This window comes from Calliopsis andreniformis, chromosome 10, assembly GCF_051401765.1.
Source record: "Calliopsis andreniformis isolate RMS-2024a chromosome 10, iyCalAndr_principal, whole genome shotgun sequence".
Lineage (NCBI taxonomy): Eukaryota > Metazoa > Arthropoda > Insecta > Hymenoptera > Andrenidae > Calliopsis > Calliopsis andreniformis.
The window spans coordinates 14,480,130-14,494,168 of NC_135071.1; the positions used below are offsets into that span (position 1 = coordinate 14,480,130).

At 35.0% G+C, this 14,039-nt stretch overlaps 1 protein-coding gene across 4 annotated transcripts; it reads left to right on the forward strand.

Annotated features, from left to right (window-relative positions):
- Nucleotides 1-592: 592 nt before the first annotated feature.
- Ckn (CRK like proto-oncogene, adaptor protein) lies at nucleotides 593-12,601 on the forward strand. Of its 4 annotated transcripts, XM_076387548.1 has the most exons (8): nucleotides 593-984; nucleotides 5,200-5,285; nucleotides 9,429-9,707; nucleotides 10,026-10,349; nucleotides 10,466-10,803; nucleotides 10,894-11,271; nucleotides 11,396-11,848; nucleotides 12,126-12,601. In XM_076387548.1, the coding sequence occupies exons 2-8, from the start codon at nucleotides 5,273-5,275 to the stop codon at nucleotides 12,381-12,383; spliced, it is 2,043 nt and encodes a 680-aa protein (XP_076243663.1). In that variant the 5' UTR covers nucleotides 593-984; nucleotides 5,200-5,272; the 3' UTR covers nucleotides 12,384-12,601. The 4 variants fall into 4 exon arrangements, with proteins under 4 accessions (XP_076243663.1, XP_076243661.1, XP_076243662.1 ...); XM_076387546.1 differs by lacking the exon at nucleotides 5,200-5,285 and having other exon boundaries at nucleotides 9,390-9,707; XM_076387547.1 differs by lacking the exon at nucleotides 5,200-5,285.
- The last annotated feature ends 1,438 nt before the right edge of the window (nucleotides 12,602-14,039 follow it).

Below are 14,039 nucleotides of genomic sequence, written 5' to 3' on the forward strand. Positions count from 1 at the left end.
TATTATCCTCTTGTCAGTTATGTTTAAAATTTGTCTAAAGATTAAAAAAGGATAATCCTTTTCATAAAAGCAACTTCTTTTGTCAGTTTTGTAATGTGGCTATGCATTAGAATATGACCTTGAATGTAATAAAACATCTGCAATTTAACTTTATAAGATTTAACTTAGTACCTCCTATTTTCAGACAGTAGTGTAAGTTATACGACTGCTGATAAAACTAAAAGTAAATTAACTAACTGATAAACTGAAGAGCCCATAAATGGATATATTTCTGTAGTTCTAACTCAAAATGACCGAAGTCATACAATTTTGTTTCCGAGATATTTGCACTTGAAGCTTTCAACTACAGCATTGTCTCGAACTGAAGAAGCTCATTTAATTCCCTTTCTTCTTTCCAAAACCCCGAATTCTGTATTCCATATCTCGATTAAGGCTTCGTCTCGAATTTTTCAAAACCCTGACACATCTCGTCCTGCCTTACAGCCACAGATTTATCGTTAGCAATGAGCGCTCTAGCGGTGGCATTGGATACTATAATACGGACTGTGCTACGTGAGAAGTCACGATGGTGGTGTGTATCGTGTTCGGTGGCTACTTCTCGTTCGCGTAGATGCAAGTACATGAAAAGTGTAGCGTGCCTGGTGTGCTCGTTATTTGCCTGAAAAGCGAACCTGCAGAGTCGGGGCTAGCAGACTGGCGCTCTTGTCTGAAAATGCTCGTTACTGTTCTGTTTTAGCGCGATAGGAAAGAACGGCGTGTCGAAGGGGCAGGTTATCTCGTCTGAGAAAGGTCTTGTCCGTAGGCAATGGCGCGGGAATCTTACGTTCTAAAATCAATGTGTGCATGGCGTAGGTGATGATCAGTGTTTGTATATGTGGTATGGTGTTAATAGTGAGCAGGAAACTTGCACATCTTGCTGGATTGACCAATCCCACGGTTTTTACATACGAGCCGTGTCGTGAGTCGCCATGAGGCGCATTAGCGGTAAGCTAAAAAACATTCTCAACCACCTCTAGTAATATTTTCGAACATTTGCGGATCACTTGAAACACTTGCATCCTGGTTCGTTCATTTTTTTATTCGACGCGTTCCTCGAATTAGCAATGTCACGAGAAATACTTCGAAGAGTGGATATGTTTATCGACCACTGCTTTCTGCATTTTTCTCAGGTTGTTGCGTGCATCGATTACATGAGCTGTTTATGGGTTTTATTGAATATATACTTGCGAATATGCGTTATTTTGTGTATCATCACTCGACTCTTATGTTTTTCAATAAACCAAGTTTATATAGGAGACTGTGTATTGGAATTATTGGGTCTGTCAGACAATGAATTTTCCGAGTCGATAATAAGAATGCACGCGCTAACTGTTCCTTGTGTTAGAATTTTTTAATAAAGTTATTCAAAGTTGCATCGATACTTATATTTCTGTTGTATTTTTTATTGCTCCAGAAGCATATTAAGCATAAGCATGTTAGGTATAAGCATATTTATTGCTTAAGTCTTGAGGTAGAAATTAAAACAAAAAAAATTTTAAGTCATTTAATTTAATTAAATTTGATAAATTGATTAAAATATATTATATAATTATGTTTGTTTGCACGAATATTTTATAATTTAATTCGTACTGATTTATTGAATTTTTCTTTGTCTTATTATATGACATTTAATAATTGTCATACAGGTATTTAATGGAAATTACTGAAGCTGGAATAATATATAGTTACTTTCAGCTATTTAGTACATGTATCAAAGTTTTTTCCTTTTCATGAAAGGACAACTGTTGAACATTTTATTCTTTCTTTTTTCTGTAAAAGTAAAAGAGCTAAAAGAATGCACATGATTGATTATACACATTGACACAATTAAGAGTTTTGTTTCTTTCAAGGTTAATGAAGATATCATGGCAATTATCTTACAGTGTGCATTCCAAGAAGACGTTTAAACCTGACATATTTTCTTTGCATTCTATATTCTAAGAATCTTAAGTGCACACCATGGCCTCAAAAGACACTAAAGATAGTAATAAAAAACAGTTTTTACATCTACTATAAGCATGTTTTTTTCTAAAGTTTTTTGTTAGCATTATGACCTCTTAAAATAATCATTTGCAAGATGAATAAATATGCATATTATTGATTTGCAAAGTAAAAAACTAAATATCTTAAACGTGATGAATTATCTTATTTTTTTTTGTTATAATGAACCTTATCAGTGTATCAAGTATCTCTCAGTAGCTTTAGAACATCTAATGCATGTGATATCTCATGCCACTGCTTTACTTTTTATAAGATTGTAAGAGACGCCTGACATTCCAAGGAAAACAGACTTTTAAACTACTATGATGCATCTGACAAAGGACTGAAAAAATGTCACTAAGACAGTGTATCAGTGGGAAGAAAAAGGAAAACTTTAGTTTAACATTAATTATATAGACCAAATTCAGAGAAGAAATTCTTAAGTTTTTTTTTTAGAATGTTTAATGCTTTTTCTTAAACTTTATCGTAAGTTCTTTAGCAATGGTGCAGCGATTTTTTGTAATTGTCTTGTTTAAATTATTCTCAGTTATTGCCTATGGTCACCCAAAATATGGTGCATCATCTTAACTACAATCTATTCATTGGAAGTTTTTAAACCATAATTAATAGATTCTAACCTCAACCCTTTAATGAGTGAGCTTGAATATACTCAAGCAATTTTTATAACATCATGAAAAAACAGATCCTTAGAAGGTTAATGTTACCTTTTTTATAAATCTCACAAGAGTTACTTATTATTTCATAACTGTAGGACTTCTCCTGACTTGTCATATTTTTGAGAGTCTCAGTTTACCATAGATTGCATTATACAGGGTGAACATAAAATCTTTAAATAATTACAAAAATTTACTTAGTAAAAATCACAGTAGTAAAAGGCAAATGATTTGAACCAAAAGTTGTGATAACTGATAAGATAAGATTTGCTCATCAGATAACTGGTGGTGCATAAAATCTACTGTGACAGCTATAACTCAAGATATGTTAAAAAACACATGGCAAGAGATTGAATATAAACTACATATATTGTGAGCAACAAGCAGTGCTATGGTTTCAACTTAATAAATTTGTATAATCAGTTAAACACTATGTTCATCTCGTATATTTTCTTAAAGACTAGGATTTAAACTGAGGCTATCGAATTTCTGTAAGAATATCTTCCTCAAATCACTCTCATGAAAAATTAATATATCATAAACCCACATATTGTCAAAAAAGACACTAAAATCATGAAACACCTAATTTTTAAATGAAACTATTTAGGCAGAAAGAAACGTACCCTATATAAAATTTTAAGAAAGTCGGATGTTTAATTCCAAAGATTTTATGACAACGCGTCACAAAACATTCGAGAAAAACGTGTCGTATCGAGAAGTCCCGCGGAAGGAATGCAGGCCTAATTGGTCAGAATGGAGAAGACCACGCCTCGTCTCACACTTATTTTCGGTTCTAACGTATTATTGGCCGAAGCCGCTACACATGCTAACTCGATCGGGGGCCCTCTCTTGCCTCTGTGCCCTCCCACAGGACTTCTTTTAATTACAGCATATGCATGAAGTTTTAAGATAACATTTTTCTCATCTTCATTCGTAAGTTACTCGCTACAGTGACCATACTGTTATCCATGTGTATACCTTATACAGGGTGTTTCAGAAATACATGTTAATATTTCAGAAGCTAAATCTACACACTAAAATAATCAAAAAATGTCATACGAACATATATGTCCTATATACCTTACTTCTAACAAAAGAAAATGGAAGAAATGAAAAGAAAATGAAAAAGGTCCATCTCGACACACACTACTGCTCACTTTACAACCAGCCTCGAGTTTCGCAGTCGCTCAAAAATCAAATGTTTCTAGCCTAGCCTCTCAAGTCCATTTTGTATCCTTTTTCCATTTTGTATCATATAACATTTTTTTACTTATTTTAGTGTGTAGATTCAGCCCCTGAAGTAACAAAATGTATCGCTGGAAATACCCTGCATACCTATGTTAAAACTACTTCTATATACTAAACAACAAAAAAGGAGATTGCTCACACAATATTTACCCATCATCCGGTTCCGCTTTCACATCCATCGCTGTGATTCTACTAAGTGTTCGAATTTTGAAATATCACGTTCACAGCACACTTCACACACTTTAAACTTTAAGAAAATATTAAAGAACTTAAAACAATGAAGTAACCCACTAATAAATAATATCAGTCTTGTCACACATTTACCGACTTAAATGTCACTGACACACTAACACTTTATATGTACTTAAAATTCACATCTCAAACTACGACTTAACGCAATTTAAGTAAGATAATGATAGACTTGAAGTTATTCGTTTAGCTCTCCGATGGTGATTGACTTTTCAGAATGTTCAAGTTGGCTTGTAGCCTTTACATTTACCACCATTGGTCGCCTGCTTTGAAGGCGGTTCCTAAATTACAAAAGATGATTCGTCGTTTCTGAAGGAGGGTTATGTATAATTTTTGGTTTTCCGAATGTTGGTGGTGGGGTTAACCTCCCGCATCGAACGCGACAAAATGGTTAGGGTTTACCTGGCGCTGACTTTCAAGTGCCCTGTAGCTATTTTACTGTTTGATGCTTTATTTCTAGGGACTGGTTTAGAATTACATGTTTTAAATTGATTTATAACCTAAAATATTAGTATTACTAATAAACGTGAATTAATAAACACGGTATGATAAAGGAATTATGTATGTTGAGTAAGTCAGGGAGGATAGTATATACAATAATTATGAAGTTGACTATAGAATCGTTGCATCTGGTTCCACGATGGAACAATATCCGTATCACGATAAGTTATCGTCATCGGTGCCATGATGCGAGCGTTCTTCAAGTAGATAGTGCACTGTGTTAAATTGTAGGTTTGTGGCTGTTTACTTCAAAGAAGTGTCCTATTCTCTACATTCTACAAATTCGTTGCTATTAATAAGTCGCGTGATTGTGGCCTTATTAGACATAAAAATGTATACGAAATTTCGTCAAGACTTTAGTCTGGTTTAAATATTTCTTTTTTTACAAGATTGAAATACGAACCTTGGAATCCTTTCATGCATTAGTGTATACTATATATTTCTTTAGACAAGACCATTTTCTCAAATGCATCTCTTATGCGTTTGAAAATCTCTTTTCCTATTTCAGTTACCTCCGCACTCGATGTACCAATAACGCTGTCGACAATTAAATCTTCTACGCACAGTAACTGAGTTGCGTGATGTACAGCTTGTGTAAGTATTTGCTTATAGCTATCTTGCTCATTAGAGATATTGGAAAATGTCACAATACAATATAGCACATCTTTACAGTATAGTGATCTCACTTTATAGCGTTTTATTTAGAAGGATGAGGAACTATTAACGATGAGCAAATATGACTCATACATAAATTTATAAATCAAAGATACAGTTTGTATGTCTAATAAAGAATCCAATTTTCACAACCTCGTTTTATATATATTATTAAGAAAATTATTAGGAATACTATAGAAATGATATTTTCATACCACTTAAATTCGAACTACAGTATTCCTCGAATAGTTGCGAAAAGAAATTTTCCACCGATTCGCAATTATTTCAATCCCTTGATCTGCTCATGGCTTTAGAGACGGAAGACCGTAAAATATCGACAGAACTAGGCCTTAGTAATCGAAAGTATCTAGTTCCTTATCCCTTATAGGATTTTAGTGAAAAGACCACCAATTGATTCCTTACTCTGTCTCGATAAAAATTATATTAAATTCCATATTTAGATTATTTTTAATAAAATATCTTCCACAACCTCCCTTCTGTATTCTGTTTCTATAGAGAACAATAACCACATTTTACACTCATTTATATTTCTTTTTTTCACCCACTGTCGTTGTGTAGATTTCACATTTTTTATTGTGTTTAAACATTGGTCTTAATTAACATTGGGAATACTGAGAAGGAGAGGTGTCCTCGAACTCAGTCCACAAATTGATAAATTTGAGCTACTTCCTCTTAGCAAAACTGTGCTAAAGTGGATTCGAGGAACCACCCCTTTGGCTTTTATTGAGGTGGCTCACAGAGGCAGAGAGAAAATTCGACTCATGAAAAATTTCTCTTTGAAGGACTGATGTTCGTAGAATTTCTATTAAAGTACATTTCTGAAATGCTGAACTTTTGGCAAGATTCTACAACGCATAAACATTTCTCAGCCGAATTTTGTCATAGTGAAAAGGTTAAAAATAATTAAATATGGTCGTGTTCGGCTAATATCTTTATCGGGTGTGAGATAGAACCTAAATTTTTGAATCTAATACTTCAAAAACTATGTTAAAAAATAGGTAATCGCATTTGTTCTTCAGTCCTCCTAAAAAATAACAAAAAAGAACTTGTGTCACGTTGACTGTCAAGTACAGATATATTTATTAAAGAATAACTCGCACTTCGACAAACGATTGTCGGTTCTCGGCTGGCCGACGCAGATGGACGCTGACCTCGCGAGGCAGAGGGTTGGTCTTCGGTCATTCTCGTCTACTCGTTGCGCATATTCTCCGACATTTTCTTTAATTATTTACGTGCTGGTTCCTACGACTCTGTTCGTTCAATCGAGGCATTTTAATGGTCCCCATTCGAATTTCCACGTGAAAAGTTGTTTCACGTGTCTTTTGGGAACCTACGCGTATAGATATTAAGCGGGGAGCAGCCTACACCGTTCTCCGGAAACTTGTCCACCCACCTTCGACCTCGCCTCTTTGCATTCACTACACCAATGACTCGCTCGTGTCGCCAACTCGAGCCTGTATTCAATATGGAACATTTCTGACAGTCTTATCCGGTTATCTTCGCTGTATCCTTCGAAGTATCGCGCGAATGTGTAGTTCCAAATTTTCTGTCATCGATGTGAAACTTCCTTAGCACAGAGTGAATGTTGTATCTTCAAGAATGTTGCACGCTATTTATTGTGCCGCATAAACTATAATAGAGTATAAAACCAGTAAAGTGTACTCGGTTAAGAAAAATGATTAGTACCTCGATGCCGGTCTTCGTCCTGCATTTAATATAACGTGTTTGGAAATCGAACTCTTTCCTTCAGTCTCACTTCCTGCAAATACTATGTTTCATTAATGCAGTTTCCATGATGTATCCATTTATAGTTAGTTAAGTCTATAGAAAAACGAGTAGGTAGGTGTCTATGTATGATGGTTCAGGAGAATGATGAAAATGTAAATTATAATTTAAAAATAATAAAGTAATGATAAAATTAATGGATTACATACATGAATTTGTACCAAATCTAAGAATCGGTTGAAAAGATCTGTTCGAATAAGAATTTTGTCATAAATGGCGATTACTGCCGTCTCGATCTGCTTGGGCCCCCCGCCATTACCACCTGGCAAGCGTTTCCTGCACAAATCTTCAAAGAAATTGTCTTCGACTTATAAAAGCTTCCGAGACCCAGCTGTTGAAGCTTGGATACCATGTGGGATTTTCGATAAATCGCAGACGAAGCTTTACGTTCGAGAACATAGTTCAGTAATTTACACGATAAACAATAGCAATTTATTTAGAAGTTGCTCCGAAGGGAACCTCAGCAACCGTAAAACGAATACAGCTTTATTCGCTACACCTCTTGATAAATGTATTCAAGCGATTTATGGCAGCTGGAAGAATCTCATGCACCGTAAGTGTGACATCAACAAAATTCAGTAATTAACAGCCTGTGTGTAACTTTGTGCGATAACAAAGCATCGATGATACGGTGGAATTCCATAAAATATTCAGTGTTGCATAATCGAAAATAATAAGTTTGTCTCGTAGGAAAGAATATCAAATACCTTTTCTTTTACTTAACACGTTTTTCACGTAAGGTTGATAGAAGTCATTAAATTGAATAGAAATTAGGTATTTTTGAAGAAGTTATCTAGTGCCAGCGTTCAGTTTTAAGTCAAGTTAACTCGAATGGCGCACAAGAATTAAGCTCTGGATTTTTAAATGGCCAAGATACTTATAGTATTTTTAGAGATTGGAGAGGCGTTGCTTATAAAGTTCTGTTCTACAGAGTGTTCCAGACCTAGTAGTGTAAGCAGAGAGGTGGTGATTCTACATGAAAAAATAAATCGAAAATATGAAATAAAATATTTTGATATCATGCTTCGCTTTCGAGAAAATTAATTTTAGCCGATGACAAGTACCAAAGATGGTTCTAGCTTGCAGTAGAGAAAGTCAATGGTCAGACCGCGAGTCTTCTCCTTATTCCGTGTGCATATTCTGTAAGCACCTAAAACTGTACTTCTGTACACTTGTATTCATTCGTAATTCAAATTCACTTTTCTCGAAAAAAATACAATATCAAAAGATTTTATTTTATATGTTGACCTATTTTTTCTTGTACAATTAGAATCACGATAGTTTCTTTTGTACCACCAGTTCTGAGACATCCTGTATACATGATATTTATTCCGTCTCATAATGTAATTACATATCGTAATGCTCTGACGGAAGAATGCAAAAATTGCAAGAAAACACAAAGGCCCATTATCCTTCTCAAGAACGCGCGCACGTACAAACACCCCCATTATGTTGTAGCTGTGCCACCCCCCTTACAATTTCGAATCCTTTCTTTTTAAACGCGCCACATTTTTTCTTTAATACATACTAAGTACTTTGTAACCATTAAAAAGACGTACTCTACGACTTATTGTGAAGTGACCTTCAATTAACGTTCAGCTTCCATTCTTTTTTTTTTTGTTAACAAAGATATGAGATACAGAATACGGTTTTAAATATAAAACCATGGGGGAAAATTCGTTTATACGTGTTTTGACGATTAATATTTTAGCTACACGCTATTTTGTATTCTTTAAAATATTGCTACTGAACGAATACAAAATTAAGAAAATGCGGAATGTTTCTTTTTTCCTGAGGGTTAAGTTCAAGATAAAAAAACCATGAAGTATATATAGGTATACATAAATAAACCATAGGACACTAACGCTAATTTTAAGCTTAAATTCTAATAAAAAAACAATACTATTAACGAAGAACAAAGAATATTATTATAAAATATGTAATATCTTCAGTTATTGGTTATTTACTTTAGGTGATATAAGATCTTGAATAGAAGAAGACATCTGCAACTTGACTTTATAAGACTTCAAAGGATCATCCCTTAAACTCTCCTTCATTTGCAGTTAAACATCCTGCATACAGAGTGTCTCAGCACTTCTGCTGAGGGAGAACTTAGTTCAGTCTTGTCTGATCTGAATGACCATTTCGTGTATTTGTTTGCGTACTCTTTATAACTAGTCCAGTCGTTGGTTTTGGTTTAATCGAATAAATTATCCTTGAATAACAATTTCTATGCAGGTATTCGTCATGTAATAAGGAAATGTTATGTATGTGTAGTTGGCGGCATGAACCGGCCGTCCAAAGCTGTGACCCAAGCAAAGAAAGTCGCACCACCTGCTGTACCCGATGTGTTTCGCCATTCTGGATCCTCCTTCGGTTCTGCTGGATATGCGAGCAGCGAAGACAGTTGCTTCCTGTCCGGAAGTGGCCCAGGAGGAACGACGGACGATGGTTCTTATGGAATGCCATCTGGGAAGAGTCCGGGACCTATTTTTACCCATCCTGGTTTCGCTTTTCCACCAGTCGTTGGAAAATATGCTCATGCTGAAGATCAAGGTGTGATACTTATCAAAGTTAGTCCTAACTAATGTAACAATACCATGTATTTATGGTGTTACATAGTTACGCACAGTTACATACATCAGTTTATCTGGAAACCTGTGTGTTGGCAGCATTTACTCTAAATGCTGTTAGCATTGTAAGTGCTGCCAACACCCATTAGAGATTTAACTGTATACCCATCTAAATTTGTTACGCATATTATAAATGGATTTACAAATCAAATATTCTATGTATGTCTCACTCAAGAAAAGCTTAATGAGCTGTTTGTATTTACACAAGCTTTGACTAACTTCCCCTGAATTATGTTTTCAGGAATCGACATGACTCAAAGCCCAGGAAGGGATAGTCCAGGTAGCTCAGGATCAGGCTCTGGTTCCAGGCATTCCACAGCTTCGTTAGATTCTGGAAGAGCCTCTGGTTATCATTTAGGTCCTAGAGGACCTGGTGCTCTTGCTTCATCTCCTAGGTGTTCTATAAGCTCACTTGGCAGTCATCCCGACAGACCGACAGATCTCGACGTCGTCCATGCTTGGTTGACTGAACTCCAGTTCGAAGAATACTTTCCGTTGTTTGCTTCTGCCGGTTACGATCTTGCTACTATAACGCGTATGACGCCAGAGGATTTAACAGCAATAGGTAAAGAAGTGCTTAATTAAAGAGGATACTATAAGGATTACTCGTTTGATTTTAAAAATCATATATTTTACTGTAATAAAAACATAACTAATAATTGAAATTGTATTCTTTTGCAGGTATTAAAAAGCCTAATCACAGAAAGCAGTTAAAAGCAGAGATAGATAATTTAAATATAGGAGATGGCTTACCAGAACATATTCCTGGCTCACTGGAAGAATGGCTTAGGCTTTTACGACTTGAAGAATATCTCGGTGCTCTTCATCAACAAGGCATGCGTTCAGTGGAGGATGTCACAACTCTTACTTGGGAGGATCTCGAGGACATTGGTATCGTGCGTTTGGGACACCAGAAGAAATTATTATTGGCAATTAAAAGAGTTAAGGATATTCGAGCTGGAAAACGTATACAACCACTTGATCTTGCGCGGCTGCCACCACATCCTGGACACACACAGGTGAAGAAATATTTATAAATATCGTACAAGCTGTTAATATGCATCTACTTCTACTCCTCCATATTTACATAACTTTCATTCTATTTTCAGGACGTAGTAATTCAAAGAGGAGGTTCTGATCTACCCTCTCCTGATGAAGATTGTTCCTCGCCAGTTTTGAAGTCTTTCCAGAGAGGAGGAAATGATACATCTGCATGGCGAAGCATGTATGCTGCTTTGCCAGCCGATTATAACATCGTTGATCGAACTGGTTCACGAGGAAAATCCTTAGAAAGCTTAGAGGATGCGCCTCTCGGATATCCTCCTTCACCAGCACCTACCACACATCAACAACCGATGGAATGGCGCCCACGCAGTTTTGAGGATGGTGATCTCACTCCTACAAATGATACTTCCGTTGTGGATGCTGGTGGCGGGACTCTTCCACGACCAAGACATTGCCTTGTTCGTCCCCGACCCGTAGCTAAGGTAATGTCAACAAATAATGTGATAATGTGATTCTTTGAAACAGTATCATTTTCTCAGAGTTCGAAGAGGTCAATTATGACAAAAATAATTTATAAAACTGAAGGTGATTTCTTTATGATTTCAGGTCACTGCAACTCCAGGACAATTCAAATCACTACCAAGAGACTTCGATAATAAATATCAGTTAAGTTATGGGCTCGAAAGTAGTCCTCATCTTTCAAAACGTTGTCCACCATCTCCACCAAGACGACAAAGCTCCAGAGAAAGTGGCTCTTCCGCTGTTGGAAGCGGAGGATCTGGAGTTGGCGATGTTGTGATAGATTGTAGTGGACCAGTACCAACTGCATCATGTGAGGATCATCATATACATCATCATCAACATCATCACATACTTCATCATCCTTCACCTCCGCCACCTGCACCAGCGCCGGCACCATCGACTCCGCCACAAATGAATCGACCACCTTCTTCTATGTCCCGTTCGTGGGGCAGTGTCAGTGTTAACGTCAATGAAGAACATGAATTGATAGCTTCGCTTGCTTTACAGCATCGTAATGGATCTGACGCTAGCTTTAAGGTATTTCCATCTTCTAAATTAATAATATAATGTTCTTTATGAGCCATAGATTAAATTATAGGTTTTGATAAGAACCTTCTTTAAAACAAGTTTCAAGATTATTGAATCTATTCGTAATAATTACCAAACTTTACATTATCTAATAATAAGGAAGTGTTTTCTAAATATTTCAAATAAATTTATTATATGGCTGGCCGAGTTACATATGAGTTTTTTTTATGAAGGATAATCTTTGAGACATTTATGCTAATGCTTGGAAATACTATTTTGATTACAGTCGAGCTCCAGTACGGAATCAGACTCACTGCCTTTTGCAAATGAAAATGCTGGAACGATAAAACAAAGAGCTGCTCGAACACAAGAATATGCAAGCGGAAATCCTAGTAACAATATTCAGAATCATGTAATAAGTCACCATTCCAGTGGTAGTGAACCAACTGATGTATTGAATGACATTGGAAATATGCTTGCAAATCTCACCGACGAACTTGACGCTATGCTCGAGGAAGAAAAACGTCAAGGCTTAAATTCATAATCATCATTGTTATCATCGTTTTTGTTACTGCCATTTCTTAATTGACAACATTACTACAATGACTGCAATTTTAATAACAAAATCTTTTTATAAAAATATGCATTTTTCATACTGCTACATACATGGTAGACCATAAAAAGAGACAGTGTGTAAAATAACAAATTTTTTATATACGTTATATATAATTTTAAATTTCAAACTTTTTACGCCACAGAAACCATTTGGAAAACGTTCAACATCAGTCAAATGTTCTACTATATTTCATAATATTAATTTCCTATGCAAATTATATTGTAGAAGGGATAATATCTTGTTGTAATTGTATGAATTAATTTAGCGGATTATATATTTTCCCGGAATTATAACTTTCATTTCATCTTTCTTTCTTTTCTTTTTCTTTGTAAAATATTGCTTCTCATTTTTCTATGATGTTTCCAGAGACATCTAAATGTTGCACAACTGGCTACTTTTACAATATACTGATTATTTTAGCTTTCAATTACTATTATCTTTTATAATTCTTTGTATTATATTAAATATAATACACTGTTTACTTATCAATATATGTCCAATTGTTTTATATGAGGTGATTATACAATTTTACTCTATTTTACTTAACAGGCAAGCAAATTTAAGCAGAACCATATGTTGCAAGTGAACTAATTTCAACAAAAAGTGTTGATGTTTCCAGATTCATTACATTATAGTGAATTTGTCATTGAACGACCTTTTTCTTGCTTTGTACAGGGTGTAAAGAAATTACTATTAAAGAAACATTCCGTGAAATTGATCTTGACCATGAAATCAAAATCAAAGTTCTTTTATTATATCGTATTTTATTCATTAAAGACACAAAAAAGGTCAAAGAATAGATCGAAACTTAATTCTCTTAAAAGTGATGTTAAAGTTTCATTTAAATCTTAAATTGATTTTATTTATAATGTGTTCAAACTTTGCAATAATATACAAAGTAATCAGTCTGGGCAGTGACAGATTATTATCGTAATTACTGTCGAATTACTATGCAATTTCCTTACACCTTATTGTGCTCTATTGCCATGTTGTGTATCTAAGAAATCAGCTGGAATAAACGCGAACAAAAATAAATTTGAATGGTATTGCGAACATGAACGAGCACGAAGGAATGCGGATGAATGTTATACAGATGGAGAATAAAATATAATAGGAATTTGGAATTTCAAAGTAAAATAACTAGAAGCAAGTTGGATAGCCTATCCTCCCCAATATGAGCACAACTTGTCTTCCGAGTTGTGTACTTATATAGGAATAAAATTGTACCACGTATAAGAAAATGAAAAGAAATTTTGAGTTTTGTCACTTTTGAAATATATCTGCGATATGTTTTTGCTGTCGTTCGTGCTGGTTCGCTAGGTGTAAAGGGCTTATGAACAATCCAGAAAAGGGTAATACCGTACATGAGTATCATTCACACTTACGTCGTTGAAGAGAAGAAGTTGCAGAAAAATATGAAGTTATTAGTTCCATTTTGTAAACAAAATATACATTTTACATTAATATTGATACTGCACAAAGACTGATACTTCTCTGGAAATTTCATTGCGATCAATATGTATACATTCCAGCTAGTATATTTCCTTTTCTACTTCCGTCCTTTACTGTATAAAATGTTAGCAT

Coding starts and splice junctions, on each gene's coding strand:
- Ckn (XM_076387545.1), top strand. CDS start 7,365: ATGGCGATTACTGCCGTCTCGATCTGCTTGGGCCCCCCGCCATTACCA. Junction 9,708..10,025: donor TGCTCATGCTGAAGATCAAG/GTGTGATACTTA, acceptor TTATGTTTTCAG/GAATCGACATGACTCAAAGC. Junction 11,849..12,125: donor GATCTGACGCTAGCTTTAAG/GTATTTCCATCT, acceptor TTTTGATTACAG/TCGAGCTCCAGTACGGAATC.